The sequence below is a fragment of the Eleutherodactylus coqui genome, chromosome 12, assembly GCF_035609145.1.
Source record: "Eleutherodactylus coqui strain aEleCoq1 chromosome 12, aEleCoq1.hap1, whole genome shotgun sequence".
NCBI lineage: Eukaryota > Metazoa > Chordata > Amphibia > Anura > Eleutherodactylidae > Eleutherodactylus > Eleutherodactylus coqui.
This window is the reverse complement of record NC_089848.1, coordinates 64,940,312-64,961,132: the sequence shown is the minus strand read 5'-3', so window position 1 is coordinate 64,961,132 and position 20,821 is coordinate 64,940,312. Positions and strand designations below refer to the sequence as shown.

Sequence of the window (20,821 nt, the reverse complement as noted above, 5' to 3'; positions counted from 1 at the left end):
CGATATCACACTCACCAGTGTGAAGGAGCCCTACGGCAACAGTGTTAACCATTGAGCCACTGTACTTCACCCAGCAACATGCGGATTTAAAGGGGTTTTACGTTTAATAAAAAATAGGGGCAATGTTTTAGTATTGATCATACAAGTAACTTACCGATGAACTTTTTTTTTTTGGGTGCAGCTTGTGACTCCCATTGTTCTTTAGGGTCCCATGGCCTGAAGATTGCGACGTCCAGTAGTTGTGGTAAGATGTCTATTTGCCACTTGAGGCCCATTTAGACCGAATGATTTCCGCTCAAAAATTGCGCAAAGCCGTCTTTTAAATGAGAATCGTTGGGTCTAACTGCACAGACATCGCGCAGTTTTCGTGCACGAGTCGTTCATCATTGTCTTTCAGCAAGCTGAAAGAGAACGATGAGCCTTATCAATGCCGCGTGCTGAGTTCTCAGCGGGATACCGCTAATACTATTGTTTCAGCTTATATCCCGCTCAAAGAACACAGCCGGAGTATGAAGAAGACAGCGCTCCAGCTGTGTTCTGCATACCCCGCTCAGAGCCCTCAGCTGTATACCAGCTGAGCGCTCCGTGAACACAGCAGGAGTGTGCAGAAGACAACGTTCTAGCTGTCTTCTGCATACCCCGCTGAGCGCTCTGAGAAGACAACAGCTGCATACAGAAGATAGCGGTCCCGCTTGTCTTCTGCACACAGCCTGAGTCTTCATTTACAAACTTATGCAAAGTGAACGCTCAAAACTGTCACTCAAACTGCCAGTTGAGCGAATTTTGAGCGGCATCTTGCTGTGCAAATGCACACAACGATTAACGCTCAAAAGATGTCTTTTGAGCGATAAAAGTCGTGTCTAAATTAGGCTTTAGCTGATCTTCTGACTTGCTCACCCCTTAAATGGAACAAGATATCTGATTGCTCCTTTCTACAACTGAGGCATACAGTGCGGCTGCGCTGTAGAAAGGAGCAGGCAGTTTATTTGCCCCACTGTCTTCTTTGGTCTAAGGAGCGTGGCAGAAGATCATTTGATCAGCAGATGTCCTCCTTGTACATCCATTGAACATCCTAGTCTTCAGACCACATGCTTCACTTAAAATAAGAGGGGCATCGGCTGTGCCAACCTTAGGTTAGATGGCTCCCGGTGCAGAATTGTTTTCGATGCACCCCCATCATAAGCATAAAAAATATATATATTGCATAGATAGAGGTAGCAGCATACCCACACCAGAACAGCTCAGCGAATACTGTAACAGAACCAAGCTCCGTACATAAATACAGCACTAGAACCAAACTCAGTACATGGATACAAATCCAAAATCAAACTCATAACACAAATACAGTAGTAGAACTAAGCGATTGTGTTACAGAGGCGCTGATATTCTGATAGCAGCATCTCGGAAAACCAGAGAGTTGGAGACAGAGCCAGGAGGAGGATGATTCATGTAGCTCCACGAGATGTTGCTGCATGGAGGGAAAACCTCATCTGGCCGGGTGGACATAAGGGGGCAATCACCTCTAGTCTACATCTGTCTGGTAGCTCCCTTACAACATGGTGGCTGGTGCCCTGTGTGGCTGCACAGGTTGCATGTGTCTAAGGCCAACCATGGTCATCATTGGTAATCACTACTAAAACATTGCTCCTTTGTTTGATAAAACTTTTAAAAAGTCCCTTTTCACCTTCTCATTTGAGGAAGTGAAATCTGCTGCATAAATTGACACGTTACGGATTTTAAACCTGCATTGCTTGTCAATTCTACATGGATGAGATTTGTTAAACCTCATTCATACGGCTTGTACTGTAAATAATGGGGATTTTCTGGGTGGAAATTCTGCATCATCTATGCTACATGTGTTAACTTATCCTTGAAGTGTTAAAAACGGAAGCCAGTTAGGAGATACAGATGTATTTAAGAATTCTAGTGTTGGACTATATAAATATAGAAAACACTTTATTGACAAGCATTCCTACTACAGCTTTACGATGAGCCAAACAGCAGAATACCAATAAATGGCAGACTTTCCAAGTATAGGCGAAACTTATATTATTGCAGCCTTGCTTTTCAGAAGAGGATCATGCTCATTGTTTCTTTTGAAGATCACATCTTTGATCTGACTGAAGTACACAGTGAGTCCTTGACCGCTCTGATCCGAAGCATTGGCAATAGGCTTGTATACCTTGTATTTCCTAGGAGAAAAAAAGTGCAGATTTCTTAGTACAATCTAGGTAAGGAGATCTGGATTTGCAGATCATAGTTTTCATTTAATACGTATGGAATACTAAAGAGTTCTTCCTCAGGCAAGGATTTCTCTGGATGTTTCATAAATGGAGTTTCTCCATTGCATGCATATGTAATACTATATAAAATATAAATTTTGTTGGTTTGTTCTTGATAGGCTCTTACTAGAGATGAGCGAGCATACTCGGTAAGGCGATATACTCGAGAGAGCATTGCCTTTTTCGAGTACCTGCTGGCTCGTCCCTGAAGATTCAGGGGGTGAGCGGGGGGTTGCAGAGGGGATCGGGAGGGGGAGAGAGCGGGATCTCTCTCACTCTCCTCCCCCTCGCTGCCCCACACCGCTCCCGACCCCGCGGTCCCCCCGAATCTTCAGGGACGAGCCAGCAGGTACTCGAAAAAGGCGATGCTCTCTCGAGTATATCGCCTTACCGAGTATGCTCGCTCATCTCTAGCTCCTACATGCCTTGGTGGATCTCAATCAATCTTGGTACAGAAACTATTCATGATCAAACTTGAAATCCTTCCCCCCAGTGTTTTAACTGTTAGCTGCTCTTAGCAACCAATCACAGCTTTCATTTTACTAGAGCAACTTAAGGAATGGTGATTGGTTGTCATGTGCAACAAACACACTGTACTAAACACTTTTTACTCAGTTTCAATAAATGAGGCCTATTGTAAAATCTATGATAAAATAAAATGCACTGTGATTCAGCGTAGTAAATAATTTAGACGTGGTGGATCCAGAATGCCTCCAACAAAACGGAAACCCATCAGACAAACCAACCCGAAAGCAAAGAAAGTAAAATTGCTGCAACTGATACAAGCAAACAACGTGACCAATGACTTAAGAATGAGTGGGTAAGAGCCAGGACATCAAGGGCTGCAGCGACCTCAGAACAGCGGGAAGAGCAAATTCAAAAGGGAAATAGAGCTAGTGAGGCAAGGGCTGCAGAGACCTCAGAACACCGGGAGACCAGAATTCAAAAAGAGAAGGGAGGACCCAGTGCATCAAGGTAGTCAGAAACCATGGGACAGCGTGTTGCCCGACATCAAGTATTGTGGGAAAGAGCCAGGATATCAAGGCCCAAATTCAAAAAAAGAGAAAGATAGAGACAATGCATCAAGGGCTACCTCAGCAATGATGGGTATACAAGCTAGTTTAATATACATAGAAGTTCTGATCTCAAACAGCCTTCTAACTAATAGAGATGTGTTTCTGGATTCAGAACTCCAAATTCCCTGGCCAGACAGAAATTTTTTTTTGCCCCAAGTAGTGACATCCAGATTTTCATTTAGATAAGGCTGCATAAAGGGGAAGTAGAATTTGGACATGTGACTGCTGTGAAGGTGAGGATGTTACATTAGAAGCAGACAAACCATGTTTAAGTGCAGGAACGTTAACTCACTTGTACAATGTGATGCCAATCACCACAGCAAGAACAGCAACCAGAGCTAGAGGAATGAGTACTGCCGAAACGGATTGTTGTGATCCAGAACCTAGAGCAAGAAAAAAAACCAATATAAACCCTTTTGTTTTTGAGATCCTCCAACTTACACACAAATTTCATCATGAAAAGGTCTAAGTGTCCAGGACAACTTTGGATTGTGATCTATAAATGGGACTAAGGGGTGGAAGGCTGAACTAAAAATACAAACTCCATGGTAAAACTTTTAACCCTTGTGTAGTAGCAATTTCAAAGTACAGGACTGCAAAAAGCAAAGCTGGGGTCAAAATAGATCCCATGATACTCCACAAGGGTTAACTCTAAGATTTGGCTATAATGATAGGGAAGACACCAACAGTTGAGGCAGCAAAGTACCTTATTTATAGGCCCTTCAAAGGCTCTTGAAGGTGTTCAACATGTACAGTGTAAGCTGCTATAGTTTGAGCTAGTTCAGACTGGCCATTCTGTAGAATCTACATAATAACTAATGGCTGTCACTTACCTGCACCTATGGACACCAGCGTACTAGTAAGAGCCAAACTTGCACCATCACTCAGTGTAATATTTACACAGTAAGAGCCTGGCTCAAATGCTCTTCTTAAGGTCAGTAAGCATTGATCAGAAGATGGAACGTTATCACAGACCATGTCCTGGGGAATCATGCAACCAGCATCTGAGACTATAGTGCAGGCATCTGTAGGAAGGCTGAAAGAACAATTGTCACTTCAGACAGGGAACGGCATTATCAGTTTTACAGAATTTCAATTTGCAGAGACCTACCTTCCTTGGCAAGTCACCACAAAGTCAATTAGAGAGTTTCCGGTCTGAGATGTAGAAACTTGAATAGTTGTCATTTCAATAATGTTGACCTCCAGGATACCATCTAAACTTGAGAAGAGGAATTAAGTTTGTAAGCACTGCACATTGTAAAATCAGCAGTGTAAAAAGGGGTCAGACAACTCACCTACAACTGTAATCTTTGTGTTGTAATACCCATATCTATGTATGAAACAGCCAGGAATAGGAGTTGTATATTGAGTGGTTGTATGGCGAGTAGTAGTAGTTGGCATTTCAGTTGTCAGTGGGAAAGTTTCTGTTTCAAAGGGTGGCATCTCTGTTGAGTTACCTGCAATGATAGGCCAAAAACCCTATTAAGGCCTCATGTAATAATATTAATAATCTTAATAGCACCAACATATTCCGCAGCGCTTACAAAACAAGGAAGAACAGATACAAAAAACAAAGATACAAAAAACACTGTTACATGTAGTAATCGATTGATGGAGACAGTAGGGGTGAGGGTCCTGCTCCAACGAGCTTACATACTACAAGTAATGGGGTGATACAGAAGGTAAAGGGGCTGGAGATGTGCACGGTATGGTGAGGTGGAGAGTGAGGGATGCTATACACATACACAATGGTCAGACTTAAGCCATGTGATTGCTGAATTGATGTTACTGCAGGGGGCAGTTGATTGAGGCTAGCAGGGATTGCAGTCAGTAGGTCAGGGAGCATGTGACCAGGGGGAGTAAAGAGGGGTTTGGTTAGGGGATATGGTATGCCTCCCTGAAGAGGTGCGTTTTTGGAGCACGCCTGAAGTTTTGTGTGCCTTGGATTTCCCGGATAGTTTGGGGTAGCGCGTTCCAGAGGACTGGTGCTGCTCTGGAGAAGTCTTGAAGGCGGGAATGAGAGGTTCAAATTAAAGGAGCAGTTAATCTGATTAGTGGAGTGGAGGGCGGGGCTGGGTGCTAGATTGACATGAGGGAAGCAATTTAGGGTGGTGTGGTGGTGTGAAGAGCTTTGTGGATGAAGGTAGCGAGTTTGAATTGAATTCTGTATTTGACAGGCAGCCAGTGCAGTGACTGGCACAGGGCAGAGGCGTCCGAGTAGCAGCTGGACAGGAAGATGAGTCTGGCTGCCGCATGCAGGATGGATTGGAGAGGGTAGAGTCTGGAGCAGGGGAGGCCGATCAGCAGCGAGTACATATTACAGCTCAGTGTGGCCTTACTGTACCTACAAGTGCTGAATTAACATCTGAAATTGGCACTCAACGGCATCTTATGACCGTGCACTGAATTCCTGATGTTTAATGCCATGTGCATGAGGCTGAAAAACTTTAGTTATACAAGCTTAAAGAGCCAGTCCCGTGCATTTTTAAAAATTCATTATATAACTAATTCCCCCCCCACCCCACCCAGTATATATAAATTGGCTAGTATTACATTGGTTAATTATTCCTTTTTATCTGAAAGTTCCTGGAGTCCTTCTCCTTAGTTGGTCATGTGATCTCATTCTAACACCCTTAGAATTACTTGGCTTTATATTGTCTCAAGGAGTCAGTTTTTCAGTCAGCATAATAGCTGTATGATGAACTGATGGATTGTACAACACAGGCTCTGTGTAGGGGTTGGGGAGGAATTCACGATGGATAAGAGTAGGAAATGCAATGTGCACTCTCCCGCACATCGGATAGCACACGGACAGGTTGTCCGTGTGCTGTCTGATGCGAGGCGTGCTTGAGAATCCCAGGCGCAATTCGCACTCAGAGGTCTGAATGCAACCTTACTGATGATAATCACACAGTAATAATGAAAGACATCACAGCTCATTCTCCTGACTGTATACTTATAGTCCAAAGCTTATTTAAGTGAATATACACTGTCCTCCCTACAGACAGAGATGGTATTGGCTCTAGCTGGTCATGGGATTCTGTGCTGATACGTCATGAAAAAGCTAGCATAGCATAGAGGAGATCAAGCAGAGAAAAATCTCAGCATCAAAATGGTGCCTGATCAGCATCAGACAGGAGGCTGCACTGCATGGAAGTGACTCCAATATACATAGGAGGCATCCAAAGTGTGACTAGCAATCAGGTGAGGGGTGCAGGGATGGAAAGGTGTGTTTTTGCCAGAGTGGCTCTCTAAGTATAATTTCTTACAACTTACCTGTTGAATTAGTCGTGGTGAAACTTTTAGTGGTAGTTGGTAGATGTGTTGTAGGGATTGGTGTGGAGGTAACAGGTTTACAAGGACCAGGAATGGCAGCTTTGATTGTCAAGTTAACACTAAAATTTCCAAGCGAGGTATAATTATGACTAGTGACTGGGTTGTTAGAAACAAATGATCCGCTCCCATCACCATAGTCCCAGTCATATGTCAATTTAGATTTATTGAGATATTTGCTTGGATCATGGATTCGGATGTCAAATGTGATTGGTGAATCCTTAATAAAGATGCTGTCTGATGCATTCTTGTCATTCTTCTGGGAAAGCTTCACATAAAATGGAATTTGATCTAAAAAAATAAAGTTTGTCACGCATTTAAATGAAATTGAAGAATAAACAATCCAGATAAAGCTTCTATTAACCCTTTCCAATCCAATTTTGAATTCAGGGTTTCCTAAAAGGCTTTCTCTTTTTGCTGTTCTACAACAGTGCCATCTGCTGGCTAAAGCCAGTGTGTGCACCAGAGAGGCTCTGACAGTGGAGTGGCTGGCAATAGACGGTAAGAATACCCTGTTGGATGTCTTCTGACATTGGAGCTGTACAAGCTTCAATCAGAATGTAGAAAGATGTCAGACAGTGGATTGGAAAGGTTAAAATAATGTTTTAGGAGTGTTGGCCATGCATGCAGATTCGGTATAAATCCCAAGTGACTAGTTGCAATCTATGGAGAAACTTATAAGCAAGTGTTTATGTGCACCATTAACCCTTTCCAATCCAATTTTAGATTCAAGGTTCCTAAAAAGCTTTCTCTTTTTGCTGTTATACAACGGTGCCATCTGCTGGCTTAAGCCAGTGTATGTGCGCCAGAGAGGCTCCGACAGTGGAGTAGCTGGCAATAGACGGTAGGAATACCCTGTCAGACGTCTTCTGACATTGGAGCTGTACATGTTTCAATCAGAATGTAGGAAGACGTCAGACAGTGGATTAGAAAGGGTTAAAGAGGAAATGAAGTACTGCACATTCTCCAAATTAACGTAAAGACATTCGGTGTTCTACACAAATGTGATAGCTCTCTAGAGTGAAAGACTTTTTGTAGTTGCTCCATTCTCATCATTGAGAGTCCTGTACACGACCCTCTTAAAGGGATTCTGTTATCAGGTTCATGCTGCCCGAATCATGGGCAGCATGAACCCTGAACAGAGATGCCTATTTTTTCTCTGAAAAGTTGCAGCATTTCAGAATAAATATACTTTGAAGTTTGACTCAGAGCTGAACTCCGAGTCACAATGGTGGGCCACACCAACCTCTCCTCACCCACTGCATGAAGACTAAGAGCATCTCTCCTTGCTTGTGTATAAGGAGAGAGCTGTCAGTCTTCATACAGCAGTTCGGAGAGGAACCGGCACGGCCCGCCTCGTGACTCAGAGCTCAGCCTTGAGTCGAGCTTAAGAGTGTGTTTATTCTGAAACACCGCAACGCTTCAGAATAAAACACTCACGGAGGCAACAGGCATTCATGTCCCTGGTTTATCCTGCCTGCGCTTCGGGCAGCATGAACCCGGCAACAGAATCCCTTTAATTCAGAATTTCCTAATCGTGTATTTGGTTTATTTATCAGAGTACCTTTTAAGACAAAACTGAATCTCAAAAAAGCGTCAGCTATCACATGCTAGTATTTGTTAGTGTGCGCTTGAGCTGAAGGGTCCAATCTCCAAAATGCCTTGAAATTTCACAACTTACCAGTTACAACATAAATGCTGCTTGCTTTGGCAACTGGATAGTGTTTCCGGTAACCTCTTCTGAAAACGGTGACCTCGATCATTTGTGTACCGGCTGTGATGTTTGTAGTATTTATGGACAGAACAGCAGAAGATCTTCCAATGCTTTGATAATACTGGCCTAATAAAGAGACAACACAGTTCTTCAATCTGAGGTACATGGACTACAAAATTAACTACAACATGTACAAACCGTGACCACTATACCAGTTTCTGGCATTAGTTTACCCTAAATCTGTTTGGCTGGGTGAACACTCATCTCATTCTAAATCTTGCTTACTTTTTATAGCTAGTGTGAGTGTAAGCTTAAGGCCTCCTGCACATGGGCGTATTTGCATTGCAGAGTCCATGGCGGGCAGGCGCTCGCAGAGAATAATTTGCGGCATGCTGCAATTTAGTGCGGGTTACGCAGGGCCGGCTTCCATTGAAGTCATAAAAACCCCAACCACCATTTACTCACCTTCCCCATGGAGACTCTTGCATGCTCCACCACCCATCTCTGCATCCCGGCTTCTGGTGATGACTTGTCATACAGACAAGTGATCACATGGGTCAAGCAATTGTTTCTGAAGGCCAGTAGAGACCGGCGAGTCTCTGTACAGAGCAGGGAGAAGATGCAGAAGGCGGATGCACTTTTCTTTCTCTAGATCTGCGTCGCAGCAGAAAATCCACCTGTTGTGAACAGACCCTTTAAGGGTTAGGAGATTACAGCACAACAAAGCTACCTTGGGTAGAGAAGATGTAAATGAAGTTATGTCGTCTCCACTGGGGGTGATGTGGGAACGGTCTTCCATCTGGAAAGTGACTGGCAAAGCTACAGTTTCCTTCATTACAGAAATCTATCCACTTGGTCCAGTTATACACGTATTGGTCTGAGACGCTGGAAGAAACTAGGACATAGACAATTCATTATAATCCCATCTAAATCTCTGTATGTATAGCATTGCCCCATTGGACTGTATTTACCATTTCCACACCCTCTTGCATAAACAATGTCTCCGTCGTCATTTTCTTTCTGGCATCTAGGAAACTGCAGCATCACAGCAAAAGTTACATTTGACCCAATCAGTGCAGGACTGTCACTGGTCAACAAGGCCACCACTTTGCCACCTAGTTAGACGTAGATTGAGTTAGCATGATTTTAAGGGCGCCCACCCACTGGCGATTTTTTTTCCCTGCGAAATTCGCAGCATTTTTTTCTCTGCAGGGGTCTATGGGACTTGTAATGCTAAAATCGCGATCGCGCAAAATCGCAATTTACCGCGAAATCGCGATTTTGCGCGATCGCGATTTTAACATTACAAGTCTCATAGACCCCTGCAGAGAAAAAAATGCTGCGAATTTCGCAGGGAAAAAAAATCGCCAGTGGGTGGGCGCCCTAAGGCTTATGCAGAATTTGAAGATCATTAAGCAGATCTTGAAGGAATACCTCTCCAGCAATTTTCCCATCTAGCATCTCCAGACTTCCAGGCAGGGTACAGGGTCTCGTCCCATGTGTTGGTATCAGGAGACCAGCCGTTTATGTGGTTACTGTGACCTTTAGAGCCAGGTTTCCTTCCAAACTGCATTACATCCTGAAACCCTGTTAAGTAGTCGTACATCGTGTTTTAATACGTATTCATTGCAAAACCAAAGTGTATTGTACAATATATACATGACTGATCTGCTGCATACGCTCCTTGCAACCAAGACTACCAGTATAGCTGGTTACGTAGTTAGTAGTTCCATACACCTTCCATGTACCCTACTTGGACAGCTCTCAGCTGGACAGAAGAGACACGTGTCGCATGATAATGATACTAGAAGTAGTGCAGCATAGTAACGATGAATATATGTTATATAGTGCAGCTCATTCACTGTAATAGTGTTGCACTTAGTCACATTCTACATAATAAACTTGTACTATCAGTTTCATTCGGTCATTTGCAGCGCTGGGGCGCCGATACAAGATCTGGAAGAGTGACCCTACCTTATGCCATTTATAAGGCTTGCGTGTCTTGTAGACAAGGGTCCTATGGTCCCCTCAGGCCTTAGGTCCTGCATTGTGCCATTTCTTCCCAGATCAGAGAGGCTTAGTAACGTGAGGTAAGGGGTGTAGGCAAGAGTGCCAAATTGACCTAGCTCTAAGGGACCATTTACACGTAATGATATTGCTCAAAATTCAGTCAAACGACCAAAAATAAGCGATAATCGTTACATGTTAACGCACTTTTCACTTGAATGGTGATTTTAAGGTGAACCTAAAATCCATCTTTCAGCTAGTGAGAGATAAAGTATCTCTCAACAGACCATGTGCTGTTATCTCCACAGGAGTCGGCAGATAACATTCTAGCCTGCTGGCAGCCCCAAGGAGAACAATGCAGCTGCCTGCTTAGCTGGGCGTGTAATTAATCACACGCTGGGCTCTGTAAACAGCTCCTGGAGGCCCTTTTACATATAAATGAAGATGTTATGTTTTTATTAGATCTTTTGTAAAATCTTTCACAGTTATAACAAACAAAAAAAAAGGAAAAACATACCAAATAGCTAGTCTCACAGGACCGCTGCATTAGTATAGAAACTAGGAAAATAACAAATCATGCCAATATTTGCCAAGACTCCCAAATGCTAAGTCCCTAGCAAGCACCCATTCAGTAGTTATACTTAAACCATGGATCATTCGGGAGTTAGGCCCACTGAAATAGTTGGACTCTATAGACGTAAAATTCCAGTTTTTGAACAACTGGGTCTACAGAGACATAAAAAACAAAAAACGCAAATGAAAATGTTAAAGTGTTAATGGCCATTAACGCTTTATGTAAATAGATTGCAACATTTTTCAATCTTGCAATTGTTTGAAAGATTATCTTTCTGTGTAGATGGGCCTTAACCAATGGTCATGTGGGGTGAAATATCAGCATTAGAGATGAGCGAGTATACTCGGTAAGGCACATTACTCGAGCGAGTAGTGCCTTAGCCGAGTATCTCCCCGCTCGTCTCTAAAGATTCGGGGGCCGGCGCGGGTGACAGGTGAGTTGTGGCGGGAAAGGGGGGGAGAGAGGGAGAGAGAGATCTCCCCTCCGTTCCTCCCCTCTCTCCCCCGCCGCTCCTCGCCCCCCGCCGGCCCCCGAATCTTTAGAGACGAGCGGGGAGATACTCGGCTAAGGCACTACTCGCTCGAGTAATGTGCCTTACCGAGTATACTCGCTCATCTCTAATGCTGATATTTCACCCCACATGACCATTTGATCAGCATCACCAAATGCTCACTTTCTCTGTTTAGCATTGCTAGTGTGAAAGCTCCTTATCTAGGTTCATGCAGTAAAGTTGTCAAACATCCTTCACCCACTAATGATATCAAGCAGACTTGAAAATTACATGCTACACTCCAGACTACTAAAGAAAAGCACTAGTCCCAATAACTCTTCAAAAATGCATTTTGTTGGCTATTCAAAGCAACACATGGAAAAAACATCCAGAAATTCTGCCATTGTTTTTGAGTTCTGTTTTTACACTATTCTCCATATATAATATGATGACTTTCTTACCTGTATCAGCGCGATTACTGTAAATAATTTTTTAATGTTTACTACTTATGTACAAAAACATTTTTAAAGAAAAACAATTCAGTCTGCATCGCCGTATTCTAAGACCCATAACATTTTACCTTTATGGCAACTGAGCTATGTGAGGTCTTGTTTTTTGTGGGAAGAGTTGTAGTTTTTAGTGGTACCATTTTGAGGTTTATATCACTTTTGGATTGCCATTTATTATGTTTTTTTGAGAGGAAAACAAAAGAAAAAAATAGCAATTCTGGCATTACTTTTTAAAATTATTTTTATGATGTTCACTAGGGATGAGCGAACGTGTCCGTTACGGACACATCCGCACCCGGACACCGGCTTTGCCGAACACTGCAGTGTTCGCGCGTAAGTGTCCGGGTGCCGCCGGGGGGCGGGGAGATGCGCGGCGGCGCGGGCGGCAGTAGCGGGGAACAGGGGGGAGCCCTCTCTCTCTCCCTCTCCCCCCCACTCCCCGCCGCACCCCCCCGCGCTGCCACGGCGGCCCCCGAACTTTTTCGCCCGAACACTGAAGTGTTCGCAAAGTTCGGTGTTCGGGCGAAAAAGGGGCGGAGCCGAACGTGTTCGCTCATCTCTAATGTTCACCTCTCAATACGAGATAGATAGCAAAATATTTTTATTGTCTGGGATGTTACAAACACGGTAAGACTTACTAATTGTGTGTTGCTTTTTAAAATATTTTGGGGGGATTTAAGTCCATTTAAAACCTTCTTTTGTGGAGAAAATGCATATTTTTTTTAAACTTCGTCACCGAGACAGAAAAAAATTCCCTAAAGGAATAAATAGATCACCGAGGGAACCACTAACTAATAAATAAAATATAACCTTTAATAATAAAATTTAAAAAATATTTCCATATGTATAAAAGGGCGTGATTAATTCTTTATAGGTAACGTGCCTGTCACGACCAATCGGCACCTTTCAAATGATATGATACCTTGAAACAATTTTGTTAGATGAGAACACTTGTAGTGTACTTTAATAATACCATTGGGCTATATACCCCGAAGAGTAGACACCAGTGTATATGCTCTAATGGATATGATAGTACTCATATCCCCATGTCATATGTCCCAATAGGGGTAGCACAAAAGCGAGATGTATATCCCTTATGGTGAAATGGTAGTAGAAATTCGTGTTTAGATATAACCTGCACGATTTCGTCAAACCAATTGTTCAAGGTATAGATTCATCTAGTATGTAATTGGTGGCTAAAGTGTACTGCTCACCAAATACATACACTAGATTGCTGCTTAGTGCTTATTTGGATTTACTTGAGAAAGCACTCAATAGTTATAACTCCATCCGTGGTTACCAGAAGTCATTGTTTAGACCAGGTGGAACCACCTAATTATAAGTTATAAGTAACTCAAAGAAGATCCAATAAAGAGGGCAGGACTGATTTATAGTCCTCAAAAAATTGCCTAATGATTGGACTTCTAAATAGTGCTAGAACCCGTATAGATAGCACGCATAGAATCAGTGTCAGGGGCAGGACTGGTTTTACTACGTCCAAAAACGCACCTGACACTAGATCTATTGATAGTCTAATGAACAGTACCATCTACGCGTTTCAACAGCTGCTCATTTGTATACAGCCGGTCAGGCTGTTCACTTCGCTACCCGTTTACACAAGCTATGGTTGCAGCGCAGTCTCATACATCGATGACTGCTGCAATACTTTGCTAAATTTGTGATGCAATCTCTCTACTTTGCGATTGCAATCTAGTAGACCATCCTGATGATACAGCTTATGTGCTATAAGCTGTTGAAACGCGTAGATGGTACTGTTCATTAGACTAAGTGATCAGTAGTGTGACTGAGTGTGGCAATACTGGGGTCACTTTACTACTGCACTACCAAGTGGGCTAATCAGCTTATCAATAGATCTAGTGTCAGTTGCGTTTTTGGACGTAGTAAAACCAGTCCTGCCCCTGACACTGATTCTATGCGTGCTATCTATACGGGTTCTAGCACTATTTAGAAGTCCAATCATTAGGCAATTTTTTGAGGACTATAAATCAGTCCTGCCCTCTTTATTGGATCTTCTTTGAGTTACTTATAACTTATAATTAGGTGGTTCCACCTGGTCTAAACAATGACTTCTGGTAACCACGGATGGAGTTATAACTATTGAGTGCTTTCTCAAGTAAATCCGAATAAGCACTAAGCAGCAATCTAGTGTATGTATATGGTGAGCAGTACACTTTAGCCACCAATTACATACTAGATGAATCTATACCTTGAACAATTGGTTTGACAAAATCGTGCAGGTTATATCTAAACACGAATTTCTACTACCATTTCACCATAAGGGATATACATCTCGCTTTTGTGCTACCCCTATTGGGACATATGACATGGGGATATGAGTACTATCATATCCATTAGAGCATATACACTGGTGTCTACTCTTCGGGGTATATAGCCCAATGGTATTATTAAAGTACACTACAAGTGTTCTCATCTAACAAAATTGTTTCAAGGTATCATATCATTTGAAAGGTGCCGATTGGTCGTGACAGGCACGTTACCTATAAAGAATTAATCACGCCCTTTTATACATATGGAAATATTTTTAAAATTTTATTATTAAAGGTTATATTTTATTTATTAGTTAGTGGTTCCCTCGGTGATCTATTTTTTTTAAACTGCCTTTTTTTCTTTAAATTAAACTTTATTTAACTTTTTTGACACTATGTTTTAGTCCATGAAGTGGACTTGAAGATGCAATCATGCATCGCTAGCATAGTACACTGCATTACTTATGTAGTGGATTCTAGTAAACCAACGACAGCAGCCTATTAAACTCTGAGGGAAGCGGAGCCTAGTAGGCTGAGTTACATGACAGACATGGATGTATTTGTCAAGCGTCCAGTTGCCATGGGAAGCCATTGGTACTTTGTGGGGTGCCGATGGGTGATAGGAGGACCACTCCCTTGTTATCTGTTTACATATTTCAATTGCTATTGATTCTGGCATGTAAGGAGTTAAATTGCAGAATCTGGTTTCTTCATTTCAGGCAGTAAGAGCAGGAGCCTGGCTGTCAGCAGTAAGCCAAGCCACTGCCTTAAAATATATATCTGTAGGTTAAAAGCCCATTAGTGAGGTCAGTAAAAAAGTGTATTGTGGCCACTAAGGGGTAAATGTCTTACTGTTTGGCGCAGAGGAGGGAACGTTGTGTCAGGTTTATAAAAGAAGCAAAAAGGGGCCCTCAGTGAGTTCTCATAGTTGAACTAAACCTAGCTGTGTACTAGTGATTCTTGTCATTCACAATGACAGTTTTCACCACCTATTACGGTAAGCCACCATTTTTATATGACGCGAACGTCTGCTAGACACTGACCACAAGATATGTCTGAAAACTATGATTTGATGAGTGACTTTTTCTGTTGTTGTCTGTCATTTGTAATACCTATAAGATTGTTTGGGCGAAATAGTTTCGCAGCCCGTCAATAGAATCCCAGGTCAGTAGTTTCTTTTTAACTGTTGGGATTGTCATCCAGAAAGATAACCTTCACTGACCAATTCTGAAAACCCAAAATTCTAGTACATATCCAGAGACATCGTGATCCACATCTACTGGATACCTACCTGAGATTTCAATCATTGGGCCCGCATTTTTGGCTTCTAAAAAGTCCTTTTGCACGGGCTGATCACTGGGCCCAAACATTCCTCCGAATGCTGGTTCACTAGAGATGAGCGAGCACCCAAATGCTCGGGTCCGCGTTATTCGAGTCAAGCTTTTCGTAAAATTCGAGAGCTCTACTCGAGTAACGAACCCCATTGACTACAATGGGAGACTCGAGCATTTTTGTATGTGGGACGCCGGGTGCCGAGCTTTTTTTTCTTGGTTCGCGTTTCTCTCTCTCTCTCTCTCTCACCCTTCCCCTTTCTGCCAGAAATTTTTTTTCAAATGACGCGCGCTGCATTGCGGTGGGGAGGGGCCAAAACAGGCACGTCACAGCAGGGAGGAGCCAAAAACTGGGGCCGGGTCGAACACGATTTGATGCTCGTTCGAGTAACGAGCACCATCGAGTACGCTAATACTCAAACGAGCATCAAGCTCGGCAAAGTACGTTCACTCAACTCTATTGTTCACCTGACAGCTATGTAAAAGGACCAAAGCTTGTTCGTTGGCTGTTTGTTCATTTTCCTTGAGCATTAAAATGCTTGCTGATTGGCGGTACATCTCCCCAGATCTACAGCAAATCTATAGGGATGAACTATCGTACCACCAATCATTAGGACCGATAAGTTGATTTATGGTCTAAGCAAAAGAAAATGAAGCTGATTGATATGCATGTCAATCGGTGTTCATTAGGTTGGGCCAAGAACTTAGCTCATCTAAAAAGGACATTTACACAGATTTGTTTAGTCAAGCATCGTAAAATACTATTTATACCAGTCCCTGTACGCAGGATGATTAACGCTTCTATGCTTTTATACGCTCACTGAGGTGGAATTGTGCCGGAGCTTGCTTCTAGTTGCCCACCTCCAGTCACAATAAACAGGCAGTTGTTTATAACTGAACGACTGCCTGTTTACACGGGTTGTTTATAGTTTCATTTTTATGCCTGCACAAACTGAATGACAAATGATAAGCGAATGAACTATCATTCGTGATTCAATCGTTGGCAGTGATTCAACCGAACAAGTATTACGATCCAGCGATAAACTGAACAATATCATTTCGTGTAAAAGGGCCAAAATTTTGTTTAACATTTTTTTTTAATTGATTTTAGAAAAGTCATAATATTCATGACTTTCAACATGACCTTCATGTATTTAGTCAGGGGGTTATAAAGTTAAGCCGAAGGGCCAACATTTGGAAGGCTACAAAACCACAAATTTCTACAAAGGGGCAGGAAAATAGTCAGTACTATTTTTGTATTTTGAGATTAACTACGTTATTAACACGGTGCAGATTTATAATATAATATGATTGTGTTGAGAATAAAGACCTGTAAAATACTTAAACTTTATGGAACTGTACAGATCACAGTTTCTTAAAATAAAGTTTACAACATATAGTTTCCAATTCTGTAATTATACTTCGCTTATGAACCGTTAAGTCTCAAGCGGTGCTAGTGAACTGCACAGATTTATCAAGATAGACCCAAACAGAAGGGTGATGGTTACAGTACAGTACTGGCATTTAATAAGGATAGATATTACACAACCCAGATATCAGCCTTACAATACAATACTGCATGTCAATGCTTAGTTGATCAGCATAGATTCTAGATTTTGTAATAGAGCAACAGCCAACCATCAGCCTCCACACATAAAAGTACAATAACAGAAAGTGTTAAACCCTCACTCACGTTTGCCTGCCTCGATGCCTAAGACTAGACATAGCACCACAAGAAGCTTCACCAACATCTTGAAGGGTGAATGAGCTGGTCAAGGATGTGTGCAACGGCATTTAAATTGGACTCAAGAAGTCACAGCTGCAATTTCTTGTCTTCAGTCCCCATGATCCCTCCTCCTGTTTATGAAAAGCCTGCAGGCCCATCATGTGATGGAATTAAGGAAAGATGTCTGATCTCAAGTATAGGAGCCATCCTCCCTGCTCATGTGCTTATGAGTCACTCTTTGGAATCTCAAACTTTTTCTTACAATGTTTCTTCTTTTTCCTAACTTAATCTCGATGCATTAAATTGCTGTGATTTCAGAAGGGTTTTCTAGGACTTTAATCATAATGGTGTATCTTTCGGATAGGCCATCGATAGATACTTCATTGGTGGGGTTCTGACTGATAGAGGGAGCTGCGGTGCTCCAGCCAGCACCCGTCACATTTTAGGGTCTATTTACATGGTGCGGTAAATAGGGTAAAACCCTGTGAAATTTAGACTGCTGGGCTCTGCTATTGCCTGTAAACCCAATGACGTACCGTAAATTAGGCAGGACTGCAGCTAATAATATAGACCAGAACGGAGAACTGAGCAGCGATGCTGGACTGAGCTAAGTATATCACCATTTGTTATATAACTGTATGTGGAAGGATGGTCCACAAATGTGACAACTTGGGCAATCCCTTTAAGGATACTTTTACACTAAATTTTGCAGTATCCACCGAAAGTATGTGTCAGAAGAATTTTCCGACTTAGATCTTCAATGGATGCCACTGTATACGCATGCAGTGACATCCATCGTCTATAGGCTCCCATGTTTAAAAAAAATGTATTCCCTGCAGTATCCGCTTTTCTACTAGAGTCCTCTGAATGGATAGTGCAGCAGACTGCCCTATTTCATGCCACAGAAAAAGAAACTAGGATACAGACGTATAGCAGCTATATATAGCAGTTATCAACGCCAATTGATATCAATGCTGAAAATGAAAACCTGCATATTTTAATTAGAAACTTTAAAGTTGTTGTCCTAGGGCTCATGTGGAATTCGGGCGTATGGTAAAATGCTGAGGGTCCCCCCAGTGTTTTACCGGTGTTTGTGATGCCGGCACAGACTGCGTATGGGCAGCAAGTGTACTGGGCATGCTCACATATCTCATGCACGCAGTCATGCGCAGTGTGGCTTTGTCTTCTTTTTAAATTTCCCGCTATTTCATATCAAGGTTGCGTATGAATTGCCACCCATACGCCATAATTGTACGCCGAGAAATAGAGCATGCTGCAATCTAATTCTTGCATGTATCTACACAGTGTCTACATGCTCATGTGCATGGATCAATGAAAGTCCATTTACTTTCATTGACTCCATTCACTGTGTATCACGCAACTGTGCATCACATGCGTAAAACGCGGTGAAAAAACACCTGTGGACATGAGGCTTTATTAAGTCAAACCCTATTTACAGGAGGGGGTTTCAGAAGCCACACCCGTACTGATCAACCGATCTCCTGGTCAGTTTCATTGTAAAAAGGGGTTGTCTTGATCAAGAGATAGCTGGCCATACTGGCCAAATAGCTGCGTCCTATGAAATTACATGCTGGCTATTTAAAGGAATGGCCAACCATGTTATTGTTGGGCAGTTGGCCTGACAGAGTGAGAGCTGTCCTTTGTCAGCAGCTCCCTACTTTGGCTAACAAGCAGTGCCTTACTAACGACTAGAGATGAGCGAACTTACTCGTTTAGGGCGTTTTTGCACTCGAGCACCGCTTTTTCCGAGTAACTGACTACTCGGGCGCAAAGATTCGGGGGGCCCCGGGGGTGAGCGGGGAGTTGCAGAGGGGAGTCGGGGGGGTGGTGAGAGAGAGAGACCCCCCCCTGTTCCCCACTGCTACCCCCCGCTCCACCATGCCGCCCCCCGGCGCCCCCCGAATCTTTTCGTCCGAGTAGTCAGTTACTCGGAAAAAGCGGTGCTCGAGTGCAAAAACTCCCTAAACGAGTAAGTTCGCTCATCTCTACTAACGACCCCTTCTATGACGTCCATATGTCCTAATACTTCACATGGAAAGAAGACCTCTTAGGGTCCTTTTTTGACAAGCCGAATGTCATTTGAACGAGTCAACGAGAAAGTGACGTCACCGCTAACTTGTTTGCTTTTGCACAGTTAGTTTAGACAGGCAAATGTATCGTTGGCTCGTTCAAACAAAAATCAGTCAGAATCATTCAGTCCCTGTATAAGGGACCGAACGATTGCTGTTTAAGAACGATAAGCCAGCAACGATTTTTATGTCTGCAGAAACTGAACGACGAACAAGAAGTGAATGATTCTCATCCGCTGTTGGCTCAAGTTTAGACTGAACGATTATCTTTCACTTTCAAACTGTATAAATGATCTATTTATACCAAGGACTGTGACTGTAACAATGAGGCATCATCAAGTTTCTTAGTATATAGACTCCATGGATAAATTATGCCCTTCCTACGACGGGGATAAGCCTATTAACTTAAACATGATTACCTGGTGCCTCTGCCCCTGAGAGAGAAGAAATACTCCCCCACCCCACCCCACCATCCAACCCTTCTTTTCCCCCCTTGAAATACTAATTGGCCCTGGCCAGGCCATTGTTGTTTATTTTATAATGTTCTTCCTAAAAAAATAGCACTGAAAGCTGTGAACTAAAGTAACAATGGAATGCTATCATTTTGTTTATATTCCCTTTCAGAAGATACAAGGCTTATGACTACATTTTTGTATTAGAGCTGGAAATCTTTCCATACTGTTGTGCCTTTGTATGTATAATTGAAAGCTCAATAAAAATTATTGTTCAAAAAAAAATGTGTAGAGGAAAGGAGGTTTCTAGAAGGGGGTTCTTTACTGTAAGAGCAGTGAGACTATGGAATTCTCTGCCTGATGGTGAATTCAATAAAAGAGTTTAAGAGGGGCCATGACGCCTTTCTTCAGCATTACAATATTATATGTTATAGTCATTAATTACTTAAGAAGAGTTGTTGATCCAGGGATTATTCGGATTACCAGATTGGGGTCAGGAAGAATTTTTTCTCCCTAAAATGAGGAAAATTGGCTTCTACCTCATTGGGTATTTTTTGCCTTCCTCTGGAATAACATTAGGGGGATAATAGGTTGGACTAGATGGACATATGTCTTTTATCAGCCTTATACACTATGTTATTATGTTACTAAATCATTGCACAAGAAAATAAAATGACCACAAAACTTTTATATATGGCAGAATTTCTGTGGTTATCCCTTCTTTCAATCAACATTTTTACTTTGGTATTTCTGTGAAAATATGAATTGTCCTATTATTTTTGTTTGCTTTAGGGCACAATCCAGTGGCTATGAATCTACTGTGCTAGTTAAATGGTTCACAACAAACATCATTGTAACAAAGACTTCATTATCAATCTTCATTTACTACATTTTATTGTATTATAACGGTTGTATAAGGACAACCAATAAAACATTTTTTTACAGTGTT

The 20,821-nt window shown here is 42.3% G+C and overlaps 1 protein-coding gene across 1 annotated transcript; it reads right to left on the bottom strand.

Moving 5' to 3' along the window:
• Nucleotides 1–1,939: 1,939 nt before the first annotated feature.
• On the bottom strand, nt 1,940–17,482 carry GPNMB (glycoprotein nmb). The gene is made up of 11 exons (XM_066584865.1): nt 17,298–17,482; nt 9,840–9,992; nt 9,377–9,520; nt 9,136–9,300; nt 8,373–8,531; nt 6,635–6,982; nt 4,654–4,815; nt 4,470–4,572; nt 4,192–4,394; nt 3,651–3,741; nt 1,940–2,192 (listed from the first exon to the last, which is right to left on the bottom strand). Exons 1-11 carry the CDS (start codon nt 17,353–17,355, stop codon nt 2,045–2,047), a joined length of 1,734 nt encoding a protein of 577 aa, XP_066440962.1. The 5' UTR covers nt 17,356–17,482; the 3' UTR covers nt 1,940–2,044.
• Nucleotides 17,483–20,821: the final 3,339 nt, after the last annotated feature.